Source organism: Mastigoproctus giganteus, chromosome 5, assembly GCF_048544385.1.
Source record: "Mastigoproctus giganteus isolate SK-2022 chromosome 5, ASM4854438v1, whole genome shotgun sequence".
Lineage (NCBI taxonomy): Eukaryota > Metazoa > Arthropoda > Arachnida > Uropygi > Thelyphonidae > Mastigoproctus > Mastigoproctus giganteus.
The window spans coordinates 93,000,940-93,022,293 of NC_143579.1; the positions used below are offsets into that span (position 1 = coordinate 93,000,940).

Genomic DNA, 21,354 nt, shown 5'->3' on the forward strand with positions numbered 1-21,354 from the left:
TGCAGGCAGATATGAAGTTTTCTGAGCAGTGGAGACGGTCTGCAAGAGTAGCTCATCATGTCTTGTCAGAGATGTACAGGACTTTTACTAGCAGGGATAAGGAGGTGATTATCCCTTTGTATAAGGCAATGGTCAGGCCACAACTTGAGTACTGTATACACGTCTGGAGGCCTCATTTTAAGAAGGATGTAGAGCTGTTGAAACGAGTACAGAGAAGGGCAACAAGATTGGTGAACAGAACAAAGGGTTGCTCTTATGAAGAAAGGCTTAAGTTTTGCAAATTACAATGTCTGGAGACTAGGTACCTGCAAGGCGATCTGATTGAGGTGTATAAACCCTTGGATGGTTTGAGCATGCTCAATGCTGATGGGATTTTTCCTCTTGCTCAGAATAATCACCTGAGAGGGCATAAATTCAAATTGAGGAAAGAAGGTTGTAGAATAGATGTGCCGAAGTTTGCCTTTAGCCAGTGGGTGGTTGATTGCTCATCAGAGTGAGTGAATGGGTGAAATAAAGGTGGGGTTTTTTTTTTTTTTTTTGGCTGATTCTACGTAAGCTTACTTTCTTGCATCATGTGCCCTTGCTAATGCTAATATCACAGCTAATGGAGAAAGCAAATGAATATAAAACACCATTATACCTGGCATTTGTGGATAATGAAAAGGTATTTGACTCCATACAGCAGAAGGCAATATTTCGATCACTGGAAAGAAAAGGCATAGATACTCCATATATTATGATTTTGAAGAAAATATATGAGAATGCTACCTCCTTTATTAGATTAGACAAAGACAGTAGTAAATTTAAAATTGAGAAAGGAGTTCGACAGTGAGACACAATATCTCCGAAGTTGTTTACTGCTGCCCTTGAGGAAGCTTTCAGAAGATTAGACTGGTCACTGAAAAGAATCAGTGTGAATGGAGATTACCTAAACCATTTAAAATTTGCCAATGACATTGTGGTCATAAGCGACGATCCCAAAGAATTAGAGGAAAATCTTAATCTGTTACACAGAGTTAGTAAGAATTTTGGACTAAAGATGAATATGGCTAAAACAAAAGTAATGATGAACAAGTATGCCACAGAAAGGGATATAATGATTGAAGGAGCGGTAATTGAAAAGGTGGAGTCATATACTTATCTGGGATAAGTCATCGACTGTAATAATGATAAATGGCTGGAAGTCAAGAGAAGAATAAATTTTGATGGATAGCATTCAGGAAATATAGTCACATACCGAGGAGCAATATCCCAGTTAGCCTGAAACGTAAAATAATAAACCAATGTGAAACTTGGGCACTCTCCAAAAGAATGAAATAGAAGCTGAGAACTACACAGCGAAGAATTGAACGAATTATATTGGGAATCAGACTGTTAGATAAGAAGAGAAACACATGGATTATGCAGCAAACTCAAGTAAAGGACATTCTTATCAAAACTAAAGAACTAAAATGGTCTTGGGCAGGACGTATAGCTCTAAGATATGATGATAGATGGACTAAGAAAATAACAGAATGGTACCCAAGAGGAGCTAGAAGGGGAGAGGGCGCTGACTCTTTAAAAATTACAGCTGTGAATTACAGGTTCCGAAAAAGTGATAAGTGTTTGCCTTTTTATTTACCTAATTGTTATTTTATATTGTACTTTATACGTAGTCTTGTAGCTATAGTTATGCTGGTTATTTTTATTTTTAATTTAGATAAAGTGTTTTGTAGATTACTACTTAATATATGTAAAACCATTATTTCATTCGAATCTTGCAGCCATTGTTTTTGTATAGCGTAGTAGGGAATTCAAATTTTTAATTGTAGTAACTAGGCAGCTCAAGCGTATAATTATAATGCATAATATGCATCACTGCATTTAGGGTTCTGTTATTAATATTGACAATTAATATTGACAATTAATTAATTAAATTTATTGATCTAATTAATTTAAAATATCATGCCCCAGACTAGAGCAGCAAAGCAACGGGCACAAAGTGGCAGGAGTGGTGACTCGGGGGAGAACTGAGGGGGGCAATTCTCCAATGCATCACAGCCTAAAAAAATGTGCAACTTGTGAATGTTTGCCGAACTCTCTGGAATAGAACATGATCTAGCCAAGGAGAATGTCTTTGTGTGTGCCAGGTGCAGAGAGTGTCTAGAAATTAGGCATCAACTCAGCATTCTACTGGGCGTCTATGAGAGCTTGAGGTGTGGGTAGATGCCCCCAAAGAAATTAATATGAGGGGCCCGTCAAGCCCTCAGCTGCCCAACTCAATGCCAGAGCTCACTCCTGGGCATCAGGCAACATAGTGGCAATCTCCAAGGCAGAATGCGCTGGTCCCAAAGGGACTAGTTATTGTTGGTGACTCTATCGTCAGGGAGACGGGGAATATATTGTGTAAAAAGGATAGATGGAACAGCACAAGGGTATGTCTGCAGGGGCAAAATTTGATGATGTTGTAAAGAATATACATTATCATTTAAGGGCACAAAAGGTGATATTGTTGTACATGTTGGCACCAATGACATTAAGAGTAGGAGATCTGCAGATTTACTTAAGTACAAGTCAATGTTGCAAAAAAGTCGTGAATTAGGGTTAAATTTGAAAGTGTCTGCAATTCTGCCCAGACACGATAGCAGGGAGTATATGATGAGAGCCTTGTCAATCAATTCGACCCTGGAGGGAATGTGCAAGGCTCAAAGGAGTAGAATTTTTTTCAGCGTAGTCTGTGCTTGTTAAGAGGAGAGACTGCTTCTACAGGGATGGGATACACTTAAATAGAAAGGGTGCAAGAATATTTGCTGATGCTATCGAGGCAGTGTTAGGTGGGTCGGCAAACTGCTATCTTGGGGGGGATTCACAGACTAAAAGGTTAAAAGTAGCTGAAGGCAGAGGTGAAGGTGATTCTTGCACAACTTCTATTAGAATAAGAAGCGACCTGGAGCGAGGGGTGCTGGGGGTTTCAGGAACTGATGGCAGTCATCGTGAAACATGTGAGTATATGGGATGTGTTAGGGTAACTAATAATAAGGATAAGTACATGTATACTTGCATGTATACCAATGCTAGAAGTATAGTAAAAAATTTTATGAATTTGAGGTGTTGGTCAAAACATCAAAGGCAGATATTGTTGGGATATCAGAGACGTGGTGTCACACAGATATAAGGAATGCAGAACTGGAATTTGGGGAGTACAATGTGTACAGAAAGGATAGACAGGGTAGGAAGGGAGGAGGTGTTATGCCTGTTAATTAAGGAAAACATAAAATCAAAAGAAGTGCATCCAGTTGGTATAGATGAACAGTGCACTGTTGAGTTAGTTTGGTGTGACATAAGCACTGCGAAAGCAAAAATAAGAGTAGGAGTGTGTTATAGGTTTAATGACTCGAATGAGTACAATGAACAATTGTACAGAGAAATAGAGTGGGCTAGCAAATCAGAATGTCTTATAATGGGGGATTTTAACTTCCCAGATATTGACTGGAACTTGTGGGTTGGTCACTCACACACTAGTAAGACTTTTGTGGATTTATTGGATGACTGTTTTTTGCAGCAGCATGTTCGAGAGGCAACCGGAGAGAGTAATACTCTTGATCTGGTTATCAGCAGTGAACATTCATGTATTAAGAATTTGCAGATAAAGGAACGACTAGGTGGCAGTGATCACAGTGTACTGATGTGGGATAAGATATAATTACCATCAGGGGTAAAGTAAAGGGTTTTTGCTTCCGTAAAGGTGAGTACAATGGTCTCAGACAGTGTTTAAATTCTGTACTGTGGGATCAACTGACGATATTACCAACAGTAAATTCTAAGCGGGAAGCATTCAAGGAATTAATCATGGATGCTACTAAAAGTTTCATACCTATTAAGAAATATTGTTCAAGGTTTAGGCCTAAATGGTTATCAAATGAACTAATGAGACTAGTGACAGAAGAAAAATGCGTGGGATGCATATAAATTATCAAGCGACTCATAAGCCTATGGCAGATATAAGCTAGTCTGTAATCAGGTCACAAAGAAGGTTAGGCAGGTGAAGGAAGATTACGAGAAATCTTTGGCAAAAGATGCTAAGAAAAACAGCAAGGATTTCATTACTTATATAAACTCTAAAAGGAAGGGGATGAATCTGATTGGTCCAATACGATATCGATGTTTCGACTGTTGATGAACCTGCTCAGATAGCAGACAAACTGAATGAGTATTTTGTATATACATTCACACATGAGAAGTTATTAAGGTTTGAAAATGGAAGAATTATCAAATTGTAGCACGCTGCTTAATGATTTTGTAATAAATGAGAGCAAAGTGGAGGAGAAATTGTTGAAGTTAAACATAAGAAAGCCATCTGGGGTGGATGGGATCTATCCAGTTATATTAAAGGAGGCAGAAAAGCAACTAAACAAACGATGCTAAGCAAAACAGCAAGGATTTCTTTACTTATATAAACACTAAAAGGAAGGGGATGAATCTTATTGGTCCAATACGATATCGATGGTTCGACTGTTGATGATCCTGCTCAGATAGCAAACAAACTGAATGAGTATTTTGTATCTACATTCACACATGAGGAGTTATTAAGGTTTGAAAATGGCAGAAGGTTATCAAATTGTAGCAGGGTGCTTAATGATTCTGTAATAAATGAGAGCAAAGTGGAGGAGAAATTGTTGAAGTTAAACATAAGAAAGGCACCTAGGGTGAATGGAATCTATCCAGTTATATTAAAGGAGGCAGCAAAGCAACTAAGCAAACCCTTAGCCATAATTATGAGAGCATCTTTGGACTCAGGGGAAGTCCCCACGGACTGGAGATGTGCAAATGTATACCCAATTCACAAAGGGTGATCGAAGGGTGACACAAGTAATTACAGACCAGTTACTTTGACTTCTGTTTCGGGTAAAATAATGGAGTCACTGGTTAAGGATGCATTGCAGGATCATCTAGACAAGACTGCAGCAATAATTCAGACACAGCATGGGTTTGTTAAGGGAAAGTCTTGTCTGACAAATTTGATAGAATATTATGATGTGGTTACAAAGGGAAATGGATGCAAAAAATAATTTTGATATCATATATTTGGATTTCAGGAAAGCTTTTGACACTGTTAAGCATGGAAGACTATTGTACAAATTGAAGCAGAATGGTATTAAGGATAAGTTGCTACAATGGATAAAAGGATGGGTGAGTGGGAGAAGACAGAGGGTGGTAATTAATGGGTGCTGCTCTTCGTGGACTAATGTTATTAGCGGAGTCCCATAAGGTTCTGTGTTGGGTCCTCTGTTGTTTTGTATATTTATGAATGATATTGATGAAGGTATATCAGGCTTAGTGTCGAAGGATCATGATGATTCCCAGCATTCCTTGAAATCCCCAGCACCTTGGTTTCAAGGCTGCTGCTCATTCGAATAGAAGCAGTGCAAGAATCAGTTTCACCTCTGCCTTCACCTATTGTTAATCTTTTAGTCTGTTCCCACAAAGCTAGCAGTTTTCCAACCCACCTAACATTGCTTCAGTAGCATCAGCAAATATTTCTGCACCCTTTGTATTTAAGTGTATCCCAACCCTGTAGAAGCAGTCTCTTCTGTTAATAAGCACAGATGACGCAGAGAAAAATTCTACCCTGTGAGCCTTGTACAATCTCTCCAGGGCAAAATTGATTGACAATGCTCTTGTCATATGTTCCCTCTTATCATGTCTGGGCAGAATTGCAGACACATTCAAATTTCACCCTATCAACTTTTTTTTAACGTTAAATAAGCTTGCAGGTCTCCTGCTCGTAATGTCATTAGTGCCAAAATGTATAACAGTATCACCTTTTGTGCCCTTAAAAGATGATATCTGCTCTGTGACATCATCAACCTTTGCCCCTGGTCCTATTCCGCCTATCCTTTTTTCACAATATATTTCCCATTTCCCTGACAATAGAATCACTATCAGCAACTTGCTCCTGTGGGATCAAGTTGCTGCAATACATTCTCCCTTGAGGTTTGCTGCTGCGTTGCCTGATGATCAAGTACAAGCTCTGGTATTGATGTGTGCAGCTGAGAGCTTGTTTGGTAACCCCACAGTTTAAATCCTTCAAGGGCATCCCACTGTTTTCTTCAAGCTCTCATAAAGGTTCATAACAGCATTGAGTTGGTGCCTAATACCCTCACACTCTTCACTTCGAGTACACACAAAGATGTCCCTCTTTGCTGTATCTCTTGTTCCAGAGAGATCTGTAAACATAAAACGTGCCATACATTTCATAAGACCATGAGTCAGAGGACAACGACTCCCACTATCTTGAGCTCTTTGTTTTGCTGCTCTTGTCTGAAGCACAATTTTCATTCAAATTCAATCTCATTAATGTGATGCCTTTTCACTATAACCCATTCCCTAAAATAATGGTGGACATTGATAAATGCATGCCATATAGGGTGTCACCTTGTTGAAAAATGTTACTGGTATTCGGTGGCTGCAGCAACTGCATTTCCTTCACTTACACCATACACAAAGTGAATGTCTACCTATTCTGGTAACCTTGATGCTCTTCTACTTGCCATACACATAATGAAGTTACTTACCACAGCAGCAATCCGTTCATGCAGCCTTACATTTTCTTCACATTTCATAAAAAATACAGTACAACAATCTGATTTGCTTACATACTTCATGATGTTCACAAAATGCTATAAGTGGAAATGACATCACAAATCTGTTTAACACTCTAATTTAAAACCCTTTGCTCTTACTTCAAACTGAGTGTAGAATTTTCTTCCTGTATTTTAATGAACCAATTCCCTCAATAAATATCAATGTCGATTTCAAGGACACCCTATATATTAATGAATGCTGGTGTAGTAAGGTTAACCAAGATGCAGTTCAGTTCTGAGATATGTATGTGTGTTACTTGATGAAGTTCATTTACATTTCTCTCTCTCTCGCTCTCACTTTTTTCCCCTCCCTCTGCCTCTTCTTGTTAACATAGAAAACTTTCATAAACTCATCAGCAGTATCAAACCCATGCCACCTTATTCTGGAGGCTTTGTGGAAATATCCAGGCTCTTCAACCTGAAGGAAGGTTAGAGGGAATATTTCCTGAAATTCTTTGTGATAATATAGATAAGCATCTTTGACTCATCTGCAGTAATGGGGCAGTCCATGCAGCCATTTATTCTGATGAATTAGATGAATTATGAATGTCAGTTTGTTACTACAATTCAACAAATATGTGGTTTACTCAAGGCATGTGGTTTTTTTTTTTACATCTTTGAATTAAGGGTTCATTGCCACCAACTGAATATATTACTTCTGAAGCATTGAAGGCAATTCTCATCCTAGGCATTTTGCCATCTTACCCTAAAATATAGAAGTTCCACAGCATGGATGTCAAGATCAATTGCATATCATGTTGTCGTTGTTGTTGTTATTTGGTTTTTTAGGAGCATTAGCAACTAAGGCCATATTGCTCCGGTGCGGTGGTCATTCCCTGACCTTTCCGCATGTTCCGTATTTGGTGGTGACGGGCTCGAACCCCGGTCTAATCAAGAAGGGTGTGCTACGCACTGCTGCTCCTTCCCACCTGGCTACGGAGGCGCCTGCATATCATGTCCTGTTACTACATCTTTATTGCAGCATTCTACAATACCACAATTTCAAGGTACAAAGTCAGTCCTTAAACTTTCTGATTACTCCACACACACACGCACACACACACAATTAAGAAATTGTACCACTTAAATGAAAAATTAAGTTTGCTTAAAATTGTGATTTAGAGAGATAGAGAGCTTTGTTATTGCAGCTGTATTATTGTAATAACAAAAGTTATGTATCTTAAGCACTTCTAAGGTTTGATCTTTTATATAGCTGCAAATAGGTAAGGGAGGTATAATATTTCACTTAATTGCTAGTCACTTTCATTACAGATATATTTGAAACACCTAAGCCAGTGGAAATAGTAGGTGGATTTGGTGTAATTGCACCTCAGAAAGTAGTTTCTGAGGACGAGGAGGAAGAAGAATCTAAAAAAGAAGACTCCTGGGAAAATTTCAAGTTTATCACTCTTGCTGAGCTGGAAAAAAATAAAATTTCTCATAAAGGTAGAAAATAATTATATTTATATAATTAAAATAATTCTAATGTATACAGAATAGATCTGAAGTAACAATTGGCTCAAACAGAATTTTTGATTAAAAAAGTGATTAAGTTTGTAACATTTAATTTAAACTACACAGATGTATTGCAAATGGAATTTAAAAAAGAGAGAGGAAGAAAGAAAAAGTATTTAAATTTTATAAGATTTATTCAGAATGGTGAAAATTTGATTTCATATGATTTTATTTAAGGATGTAATTGGTATAGTAATAAACGTATTACATAATTTTGACAGATTACACTCCCCGTTTAATAAAAGATTGGAGATGTAAGTTGGATCGTTTATACAGCAGGCCCTTGTTATAACGCAGTTCACTTTACGCTGATTTGCTATAATGCTGTTCTTACATTATAACCCATATCTGACTATAACACTGTCACAAATCAACATAACGCTCTTTTACAGATTGCATTTTTGGCATATTTAACGAAATAGTTTCATTTGATGGAGTCGATAGCTTGAAAATGAATAGCAAAACAGCATTAAAATGTTTCCCATGCTCAGTGAAATTTTCTTGCACACTAATTAATTGCAGTACAGTGACTTGTTACGTAGTTTCAAGATCAACATTTTAAAAAATGATCAAGTATATTGCTTGTAATATTTGCATTATATGCATTTATCCGAAGTCTAGTCGTCACTCAGTACAGTATTAGACATCGTGTGTAACGGATAGTTTACTTGAACATTGTATCATAATTAATGCAACCAACACTGTTACATTTTCAGAGAGTTAATAATGGCAAATAAGAATGACAAAGCAACAACGTCTGGATGCAGTACAAAGACTATAAATGTAAGAAAAAGACTGAATTTGAAAATTAAATTAGACGTTTTGAAGTGAATCGATTCCGGTCAACAACAAATGGATGTATGCCATAATTTAGGACTGGCAAGTTTAACTGTAAGAACAGTTATCAAAAATAAAGAATTAATTGTAGCAGTGGGAAAGCAGCTGTTCCACTGCAAGCAACTAGGGCTAAGCTGGCTATTAGGATTTAAATGGAGAGACTTTAACTAATTTTATTGAAGATAATATCCAATGCAGAATTTAGTTAAATATTATAAAAAAAAAAAAGAGAGAGAGAGAGAGAGAGAGAGAGAGAGAGAGAGAGATTAGCCTATATGATGATCTGAAGAAAACTCACCTAAAAAAAGAAAAATGTGGAACCATTTAAAACTAGTAAGGGCTGGGTGAATAGATTTAAAATCCAGGGAGAAGCCGCAAGTGCAGATCAAGGAGTCGAAACTTTCAAAAAAGAACTTGTTAAAATTATTGAAGTTATTATGTGATATATTTCTCAACAAGTTTTTAACATAGATGAAGCAGGACTTTTTTGGAAATGAATGCCTAAAAGAAGTTTCATGTTGAAAGAAGAAAAAAATATGCCAGTTTCCAAAGCTTTATTGTTGGGTGGTAACGCTGCAGGGATTTAAAATTAAAATCCCTTTTAGTTTACCAGGAAGAGGGCCAAAGTACAATCCAAAATCAACACATTTTTCATGATTATATTCATCAATTAAATTAAATCAATTAAATTCATGATTTTAATTGGAATTTTAAGTTTAATTTTGATACATAAATAATTACCACATAATTATATACGTATGTAATGCAGAATGTTTTTTATGTACAAATATTTGAATATTAAATATTTTGATCGACATTTGCACATCTTTTCACTACCGTTTATTATTGATTAGGAAATATCCTATGGCACCAACCGCAACTCACAAATACATATGATACCTTATGGGAATGCAGCGCTCGCTTAGCCCGGATTCACTTAGTGCCCTGTTTTTTTTGGAACAAATTATCAGCGTTAAGTAGGGCGCCTCCGTAGCCAGGTGGGCAGGAGTGGCAGTGCGTAGCACACGCTTCTTGATTAGACCGGGGTTCGAGCCCGTCACCACCAAATACGGAGGATGCGGAAAGGTCAGGGAATGACCACCGCATATCCCGGAACAATATGGCCTTAGTTGCTAATGCTCCTAAAAACCAAATAACAAGCGTTAAGTAGGGGTCACCTGTATAAGTTTCTGTTATCACTCTTAGTCAAGAAGCATCTTGTAAATATGTAGGTACATGAAGAAGAGTGGACCACAAACTTCTAATGCATTTTTTCTACTAGGGAAAAATTTACACACCCTGGCATCCATGTTAACACAGCCCTGGTATAAATTTCATATTACAGTCATTATATTGAAATTATACTGTGAATTTATACTGAATTCAAAACGATTTTTTCTTTGTTGATTTTTAGGTTATTTTAGGATTAAAATTTCTAACAGACTTCAACATAACCTAAAAATCAACAAAGAAAAAATCGTTTTGAATTCAGTATAAATTCTGTAAATATGTCAGTGTTTTTCTACGAATTAAATGATTGTAATATGAAATTTATACCAAGGCTGTGTTAACACGGACGCCTGGGTGTAACTGCATCCAGGCAACAACTTTCAGGATGGCAAAATGATTATAGTAATGCCAGGACTTTTCACATAGTTGAGGAGAAGCATTTTTGGTTTTCATATGTAGGAGCTTGACTGCCTTGTGTTAGTATAAGCCAAAAAGTGCAAGGAAGCCATAGGCAACATGATACACTGGCCAAAAAAAATAAAATAAATAAAAAGAAACAAATTATGTAGCTCCTGTCCTCATGAATGTAATCCAGTTGACCTTTGAATTTCTTCAAACTATCAGCCTCAACTACCTGCGGAGGCAACTTGTTCCAGTAATCAATGAATCGCTGGCAAAAAGAAAGCTTCCTACAATCTAATATAAACATCTACCCCTGTAATTTGAATTTATGGCCCCTAATCCTGGAATTTTTTTATAACAGTGAAAATTCTGCCTTCATTCATTTTACTAACCCCTCTCAGAGCCTTATAAACCTCAATCCGGTCCCCTCTGAGGTGCCTAGTTGCCAAGCTCTGTAGCCCATATAATCAGAGTCTTTCCTCATATAGTTTCCCTTTTGCTGATCTTACTATGCAAGTTGCCCATCTTTGGATCCTTTCAAGAAGCTCAAATGTATTTTTTCAGACGAGGTTTCCTTATTTGGATACAGTATTCCAAATGTGGTCTTACAATTGCTTTATACAGTGGGATTATGAATTCCCTATCTCTACAAGATAATATTTCATAAATCATGAATAGGACACCATGAGCTTTCCTGGCCACCTATTTAGATGTTCATAACTACCAGTATCGTAACTCTCATCCCTTTCTTCCTGTACTGTTTTTAATTTATTTTGGGGTGCTATTCCCCAAGTGTAAGACCTTGCATTTTTCTGCATTAAAACTTAGATGCCACTTTTTTGACTGTCCCTGAAGCATGTTCAAGTCATTCTGAATAAGTGCTGCTTGGCACTGATTTAATAACTCTACCAATCTTTGTGTCATTTGAATTTTGACATCATGCCTCCAATCCCTCTATCCCTTTGTTGATGTCATTTATGGAAATCATAAACAACACTTTTCCAAGAACCAAATCTTGGGGGACCTCACTTCTGACATTACAGAAGATTACGTTACTGAAGAATATCCATTAATCATGACCCTCTGCTTTCTGCCCTGCCTCCACCCAGCAATGCATCTTAGCAGTAATTCCAACCTGTTCTAGCTTATGCAGTAACCTCTCATGAGGAACTGAGTCAAATGCTTTGCTAAAATCCAAATAAACTGTGTAAACATTGTTCCCTATATCATCCAGCTCATGAGGAACTGTGTCAAAATAGTTTACTAGGTTAGTTAAACATGATTTTCCCTTAACAAAACCATGTTATGTGTTTTGCAGAATGTCATTTCTCTCTGAATGTCTCTGGATTGCCTTCTTAATTATTTCCTGTAAGATTTTCTCTACTACTGAAGTATGACTAACCGGTCTGTAGTTACTGACTTCACTCTTAGAACCATCTTTATGCATTGGCAGTATGTTGGCACTTCCATTCCAAAGGAATCTCTCTCCTGACTTGCCCTCATAATTAAACTCATTGGTTCAATACACTCTCTGACAGCCTCCCTCAAAATTACTGGTTATATGCCATCACCTCTGGGATCCTTAGTAGCCTTTATGCTTGACAGTTTTTCTAATAAACAGTCATCTGTAATTTTGAAAGCACTAATGTCATTTGACATTAGTCAGCCTCACTCGCACAGCCTCTTCTCAGCATGAAGAGTCTTTCTTTCATTAGTAAAGACCCAATGCATAGTACCTGTTCAATTCACCAGCAACATCTGTTGGGTTGTTTAAGATTTTCCCACATCCAGAACATTACATTTCAGTCATTTTATATTTTGTTGTACATGTGTCTTTCCAAATAAATGTTTAGGTTTTCCTCTAAACATTATGTTACTGATGATTTTGTAGTTTATCTTTTCATGTACAGTTCTCCCCTGCTATAGCATGGTGCACTTAGCACTTGTTTGCTGAGGCGCCTCCGTAGCCAGGTGGGAAAGAGCAGCAGTGCGTAGCACACACTTCTTGATTAGACCGGGGTTTGAGCCCGTCACTGCCAAATACGGAGGATGCGGAAAGGTCTGGGAATGACCACCGCATATCTCGGAGCAATATGGCCTTAGTTGCTAATGCTCCTAAAAACCAAATAACAAACAAACTTGTTTGCTATAGTGCTCCGTATGCTTTGATACCCCCCCCCCCCCCCCCCGAGTTGCATGCTGCTTCCCTGGAATATTGCCATCACTCCAAATGCATTGGGAGGAGTTACATATTAGGAAGTGTTTGAGGGCCTGAGAAGCCTCATCTAAAAAATAAATTGAATGAAATCAATTCAATTTTCCAATCAACTGCAATTCACAGTACTTGCCTTCAAATGGGGTTTTCTTTGATTTAAATCAAAAAACATCCTTTTTAGCTAATACTAATACTGTAATGTATATATTAAGTGCAATAGCATCATTAATACACAGCCATTTCTGAATAAACAGAATATCCCTAATAAACAGAAGAGCTTTAGTCCTAAATGCGTCTTAGTCTAATACTGTAATTAAGAGAAAATGGCTAAATCGCCAGCATAAACAATTTATGATGAGGAGCAATTTTGAAAATTGTCTGTTTATTGCCCCAAAAGTTTTGTATCCATTGGTATCTGGCATGTCCAAAATATGTTATATAATTGTTGTTTTTGTACCCATTCTGACATCTGCCTCTGAAGCTTGGTTTGAATAATTAAAAATAATTAAAGAGCATCTATTTTTAACTCAGAAGTTTGCTCTTCTAGGTGTGACAAGGGCTTGTTGTACAGTGGCAGCTGCATTTTACAGGTAATTTTGGGTAAATTACCTGCTGACTTATTGGTAATAAGATCTGGGTTGAGACATTGTCTGGCATTTCCATTGAGAAGTGGAGCATAAATGATGAACTCATATCTGGACAAATGGAACTGTTGTGAGAATGGCAGAGAGACGTTTGTATTTCTGCCCTCTGTCTTGACAGTAAATTTTAAATTGTGGCCTTGGCCTTAATTTGGTTTGAGCCATGTCCCTCATGGGACATGGCTTGAGGTCCAGACTGAAGTGGTTTGGCTTGGTGTTTGTGAGTGCTGGGCAGTAAGCGCTGTTTATATAACTTCTCTTCAGGCGCTATCATTTCCTGACACTGTGCTTTCAGCTACACAGTGCTCATTATTAGCATTAGTAGAGGTATATGATGCAAGAAAGCAAGCTTATAAAGCATCAACAAAAAAAAAAAAAAAAAAAGAAAACCCTTCCCATCATTTCACCCATTCGTTCACTCCAAATGTTTGTCTAATTCTTTCTGCTTTGAATTTATTTAAGCTCTCAACTTCCACAATGACGAATGTTTGTTCTATCAATCAATCAACCACCCGCTGGCTAAAGGAAAATTTCTGCACATCTTTTCTACAACTGTCTTTCCTCAATTTGAATTTGTCTCCTCAGGCGATTAATCTGGGCAAGAGGAAGAATCCCATCAGCATTGAGCTTTCTTGATCCATTCAAGGCCTTATACACCTCAATCAGATCACCTTGTAGGTGCCTAGTCTCCAGATGCTGCAATTTGCAGAACTTAAGCCTTTCTTTGTAAGAACAACCCTTTCTTCCCTTCACCGATCTCAATTCCCTTCTCTATATTCGTTCCAGCAGCTGTACATCCTTCCTAAAATGAGGCCTCCAGACCTGCTGTATACAGTGTCCAAGCTTTGGCCTGACCATTGCCTTATACAAGGGGATAATCACCTCCTTATCCCTGCTAGAAAAATTCCTGTATATGTTATACAGGAACGACAAGACATTCCTGTATGACAAGACACCATGAGCTACTCTTGCAGACTGTCTGCACTGCTCAGAAAACTTCATATCTGACTGTACTAAACTGAAAGCATTTATTACCGGTTTACATATTATTTATGTGCATTTTGTATTCAAGTGATTGAATTTAGCTTACCACATAGGTAATTTCAACTTCTGTATTTTTTTTAAATGGTCTCAAAGAGATCACATGAGTCAGCTAGTGCTAATAATGCAAAGAAAGCAAAAATCTATGATATCAGGAAACCTTTTGTTGGAAACTAAATTGGAAATTCTAAAAAGACTGGATTTGGGTGAGCTTTAGATTTACAATAAATTTAGTTGTTTTGAGTAATTGAAAATCAGTGTTAGTGCAAGCCGTTATTGTAAATAAAATGAATACAGTATACATATTAAGCACAAGAATACAAAAGTGTGCATACTTTGAGTGATCATGGTCCAAACCCACGCAAATCTATATATAGTATAATGTTTTTGTATTCACTGTCTTGTGAACTCCTTTGACCCTGTGATCATCCTGGAGTATAAACAAAAAAATTTATTTATTTGTTGTACAAGGTTCTGTAATTTTATGGTAATCTTTCTTGCATTAATTGAATATATACTATATTTATGTTTTATCATATAATTTATATATTTAAAGTTTATATATGAAACTTTAAATATAAACATCTTATGCCTCTTGATTTTTTAAGGAGTCCTTTAAGAGTTTTTAAGCTAAGCTGTACATACGATCTAGTTAAACATCTTATGCCTAACAACATTTAATATTGTTATATAGAGAAATGGTGTCTTCAATCAGCGAGAAACACTGTTCACACCAACTAGTTAAAATTGTTTGCATTATATTCTATGGATAAATCTTCCTGATGTGGAGTCACTTAACATTTTATTTTCATGGCCCCAATTAAGATCACTAAGCAGTAGATGCCTAGTGAGAAGAAACTTTTTCTTTCTTTTTTTTTTTTTTTTATTGCTTGCATATCCAGGAGCTTAAAAATCTTTACACATTAGATTTTAGTCTTTCCAAATTTTGTTGTACAAAATACTACATCAACCAACAATCGTAATATTAAAAAATACTTTATTTCTGTCCCATATGTTGAACAGTGGCACAAACAGCTTGACTGATTCTTTAAAGATACCGAATTTAAAATTGTAGCCAGGCCAATACGGAAACTACACACTATACTGAAAAATCATTCAGTCCTTTCCTCGTTCAGAACACAAATAGGTTACCTGGTATACAACATTTCTTGCGGGGATTGCAACTCATCGTACCAAATTTCTACGCGTTTTCCTCTGAATTTTCACTTTAATCAATGCGGCCTCAGTTCATGTTTCTCGTTTGGCAGCATCAGAATTAGCCTTTCGTGCCATTAACGGAAAACATACTTTTTTATTTAACGAGACCATTATACCAGACTGTTAATTGCAGAAATTGTTGAAATTAAATTACATGAGAATTCTGTTAATGTTCGCTGGCCATTTCTAATCTCCAATTCGTGGACTTCTACATGCATGTGTGAAGATATATAATCCCTATTTAAGTTTCATGCTCACCACTATTCGGTAATTTTCATTCCTGTGATCACAACATATAGTCAAAGCATTGTCAGCTTCAGGAAGGAAAATCATTTTGCAATTTTTTCGTTAAATTTCTTTTAATTAATTTAATTTTTAATTGTGTTAGATTGATTTTTAATTGATCTTTAATTATTTTTAATTGTGTACAATTGATCTTTAATTATTTTAATCGTGTACAATTGATCTTTAATTATTTTTAATTGTGTTCAATTGATTTTTAATTATTTTTTACTGTAATATAAGATTTTAGATTTTTTTGTTTTAATTGCTGGAGAGTATCATGTGGAAGTGTTCTACCTATTATATTGAGGTAAACTTCTCTTATTATTTTACAAATGTTGATATCAATGTAGAACATATTGAGCATTACAGCTCTGGTTCATACTATAAAAAGATATTTCCTATTATATCTTTAACCCTAGCTGGAGTAAGTCCTCTTTTATTGCTTGTATGGTACCATCAGTCTGCTTTTTCATGTTTGGCCTATGGGCTTATTACCATTCATTTTTGCTTCTTATCTGCTTAGCTTAGGGGTGCCCAAACTTTTTCATATTGTGGGCTACTTTTGATTTAGGATTCCTTCTGCAGGCTACTAAATTTTTATTTTCTTTAAACAAGTAATAATAATAATAACCACCGGTATGGTGCCAAAGAGACCCTACATAACAGCCTAGCTGCAATAGGTCTCCCAGAGAAACACCTACAAGAAACTCCAGGAAGTTGCAATCCAGAACATCTGTAGGATAGTCAGAGAGTTCCTTGACCAACAGTAACACCAGACATAGACACCCAGTGTCTTGGTAGCAGTACCATTACCCATCAAGGGGTGGAACCCTCAATCAGGGAGAAATAATATAAGAGCAACAATAATAATAATAAACTTGCCCATCCATACTATCCATAGATTTAGTAAACCAAAAATTTAAAAGCACCACAGGCAACTTTTACCTTGCTGAACGGCAACCGGTAGCCCGCAGGTGCCATATTTGGCACCCCTGACTTAGCTAATCACCCATCTTCTCCCATTCTTTCTACCTACCCATACTATTTTAAAATTTCATTGCTTACCTTTGATTACTTTTGATCTTTTGCCTAGCTCTCAGCTTTGTAGTTAATTTTTTACCCCAAGTTTTTTTTTTATTTCCTTTCCTCATTTTTCTTGAAACTGCCATTTCCAAATATTCCAGTTTTTCCTTTATTTCTTACCCAGCTCTCAGCTTTATAGGTAAAACAGGCTTAAAACTTGTTGAGAACAACTAATTTTGTAGTTCAGGAGGGACATTACTTGGAAAGCTTGGAAAGTTTATTGCACTTTTAGCAGTAGACCAACTACCAATACACACTAAAGTTGTACACTGATTCTGCATGTCAGAATTCTTGCTAAATCTTACCTTAAAACTGTAATGGGGCTGAGAGAAAGAGAGGGAAAAGTGCCTGACCTTCTGAAAGACCATCAGTGGATCAGCAAGAGTTAGGAACTTATCTCCCTTGCTCTCAGCCTCCATTTTGGTCTGAAAATAGGACCACACAGGTAATTTTTTTTTTTCTTTGAGTTGGTGCAGCTAAAGCCTTTGACTTCATTGCACCATATGGTCAATACTAATATTTGTTTTTCATATCTTTCCCACAATATTACCAAGATTTTTATTTATCCTCTTTCATATGTAATTTAGTGCAGAATAATCATTAACATTGGACTTGAATTTCTGTAAATAGTAATTTTCAGGAAATACATAAAAATGAAGGGCATTCCACAGAATTAGAAAGTATAAGTGAGGAAGAGACAAAATTAGTCTTCTGAGTTTGCAGTTGAACTGTAAATGGATGTTGACTAGTTGACATATGTCTCTTTATCGATAACAGTAACTTGCCCGTAATGCCACACTGCTCTGACTTATTACAGAAATCTTTTAAGTGCAACAGTATCAAAAGCTTTTCTGTAATCTAAGTATGCAATGTCTATTTGACTGTTCTTGATAGACATCTGATTAAGTCATACTGCTGTTTTTCCAGGCAGTCATTCTGGTTCTATTCTAACTTCCCTTTTTTGTTTTCCAACTCTACTTAGTGACTAATCAAGTATGTATGATTTTCTTCTTTATCATCAGTTCGGTTTGTACATTCTGATTTATACTTATAATGCTCTCATTTTTCTTAGGGATAGCTTTAGCATTAGGCAGGATCCACTTAATTCTGATGCTGTTACTGACCGATTCTTTTCCAGTTCATCAACACTTTTTCCTCAGCTGTCCATCTTTCAAGATGTTAAATTATAGCCTTGTTTTTTTTTTAAATTATATATAAAAGATATCTATATTAAATATATACTGGGGTTTAACGTGTTTATTTTTATGTTTAAACTATTTGTTGTCTAGATCATTTTTGTCACATTTGAGCTAAAATATTTGAATCTGTTTTTAAAATTTTTCTAAGTATTACTATGTAGATTTTATGATTTTCTTCAAATAAAATTGGTTTACATTCATTTCAGGAGTACTGCAATGATATTTTTAGACCAAACTGAAGAAGGGGGGGGAGCTTTCCTATTGAGATAAAAGCAGTGCTGCCAAAATTAGGCAGAGTATTAATTTAGAAATCATAAAATCTGAAAGATAATATTTAGTACAATTTTAACAACAGATTCAAAAATTTCAACCCAAATATGAAAAAAAAAAAGTTTCAGAGGATAAATAACCCAAACTTAAAAATTAGCAAGATAGACCCAGTGCCTTTTACAATAGAAATACCCTGTATATAGAGAGTCTGATCTGCTTAGTGCTTTTTAAATCAATTAAACACAGTCAACTCACATTCCATAGATACCACATACAACCAACTAATCATTTGAAGTTTTCATCTGGCTAAGAGCATCATTTTCCACTGCCCCATGTTTTTGCTTTTTCCAGAAAATTAAGATACACTACTGTTAATAATACTAAAGAACGCAAAAATTGCATTTTCCACTCCTCTTAAAATTCTAATGCGGGGTTAACCGTTTTAGAAGTGCATATATAAATTATGTTTTTCATGTGTGGGCTCTGGGAACTTTGTACATAAATCTACATTTTGAAGGTCACTTCAAGTAGTGTGTCCGTTAATGTATGAATTGCCTTGAAATTTTTGTAATAGATGCTGCCTTCTATTATTTGTTGTAAACTGTGTCTCATATACAGTTTTTAATAGATAACAGCATGAAAATAGCTTTGAAAATTGGGGATCATATCTTAGGATGATATGGACTTACAAAATCAATTTGGATGATATGGGCTTTCAGAATTGAAGAATTAATGTGGATCAAAATTCAGTTCTTGCAGAATTTGATAAAACTGATACAACTCTACATCTATTTATGTATCATTTAAGTGATACATAAATAGATATAGAGGATATTACTATAACAAAAAAGTAACATTGGTTTTTTGTACAAATTTTTTTTCTATTTTTTTAAAATTCTCATTTGATATTTGACTAATTTTATTCTAGTGTTGGGCAGTAAATGAAAAGAACACATTAATATTTGAAAGCTGTTATATACAAAGTGTAAATTTTACAAAATTTCAAACTTCCTTAAAAGAAATTTCCACAGAGCTCGCTGCTATTTAAAATTCACTGTGGGGACCTATTCTCATGCAGCACACTCACTGTTGAAATGGTTGTCTCAGACAAAGGATTCATATTAAAAATTGATGTTGATGGCAAAATTTAATTAAAAATAAACTCATCTGATTATAAAAATAAATGTTCCAGTATGACCAGATCACAAAAAATTATAACTTTGACACAAATTTAAAACAGTAATGAATCAGAAACAGCTGTTAACTGTGAGAATTTTGTTTACACAACAGACCCTACAAAAATTTGTTATTCTTTTTCTCTTGACCCTTGTAAAATAACTATGCCAACATTTATAATATGGATAATAGTGCAGATGTTGACTAGATATTTTGAGAATAATCCATGGAATTCATATTAAGTTCTTATAGTAGGAAGTAGTATGCATTTATCAGTATTATTAATTGTATATGAGATTCTGCTGGTACTCATTCATTTCACTCATATCCATTTTACTGCTATGAACATCTAACAAGCACTATACTTAATGAGAAAGAAGAAGAAACAAGAAATGCACTTTGAAATCAAGAAATTTAAGGGTTAGTGGTTCTTCATGCATTAAGAATCTGCAGATAAAGGAACCACTAGGTGGCGTGACCACAGTGTGCTGATGTGGGATTTACTCAAAGAGGTAACTACCACCAGGGGTAAAGGGAAGGAATTTTGCTTTTGTAAAGGTAACTACAGTGGTCTGAGACAGTTTTTAAATTCTATACAGTGGGACCAACTGATGATGTTACCAACAGCAAATTCTAAATGGGAAGCATTCAAAGAATTAATCTTGGAAGCTACTGGCTTTTCATACCAACTAAGAAATATTGTTCAGGGTTTAGGCCTAAATGGATGTCAGATGAACTAATGAGACATGTGGCAGAGAAGAAATATAAATTATCAGGCGACACAGTAGCCTATGGTAGATATAAGCTAGTCTGTAACCAAGTCACAAAGGAGGTTAGGCAAGCAAAGGCAGATTATGAGAAATCTTTGGCAAAGGTTGCAAAGAAAAACATCAGAGTTCTTTACTTATATAAACTCTAAAAAGAAGGAGATGAATCAGATTGGTCCATTTGATATCAGTGGTTCAACTGTTGATGATCCTTCTCAGGTAGCTAAGAAACTGAATGAATATTTGCATCAACATTTACACATGAAGAGTTATTGAGGGAGGGGAATGCCAGAGGTTGTGTAGTTTTTACTGTGCAGAAATTCTGGTTTTTCATCTGGCAAAATAGACCATAGAATAAATGCAAATTTATAGACACAAGACACTGATGCATTGTAACTTAGTTGCTTTGGCAAAAAAATAAGCACACAAACATTTTGAATGAAATCACTATGGTGATTTCATTCAAAATATACCTGTTATGTTACTTATTACATATTACCAGCTATATTACACATTCAGCTTCAATTTATATTTCACTTTAGCTTTTTATGATAATCCGCAAAGCATCGAAACAAAGTACTGGATTCTCTGTGCACTTATCACAAACTAAAGAATTAAAATTCAGCAAGCATAATCTTCAAAGAATTTTGCCTTTTCGTGTGAAAATTACTAAACTAGATAAAATAACTTCAACGTAAGCAAAGAAAAAAATACTAAGCTATGTAAAATAACTTTAACATAAGCAAAAAACATATGAACCTGTGATATATACAGCTTTTATAGCTCTTTAGACAGTGCAATTGATGTTAAGAAAAATCCCAGCCATAATGCAAATAGCCCACGGTACACTCA

The 21,354-nt window shown here is 35.8% G+C and overlaps 1 protein-coding gene across 1 annotated transcript in view; it reads left to right on the top strand.

Moving 5' to 3' along the window:
* Window positions 1-21,354, top strand: part of LOC150085562 (RNA-binding region-containing protein 3) — a 201,272-nt gene that overhangs the window by 152,953 nt on the left and 26,965 nt on the right. Inside the window, exon 8 of the mRNA XM_090373348.1 lies at window positions 7,896-8,069. Within this exon, the coding sequence (XP_090229474.1) occupies window positions 7,896-8,069 (174 nt within the window). The remainder of the gene's footprint in view (window positions 1-7,895; window positions 8,070-21,354) is intronic.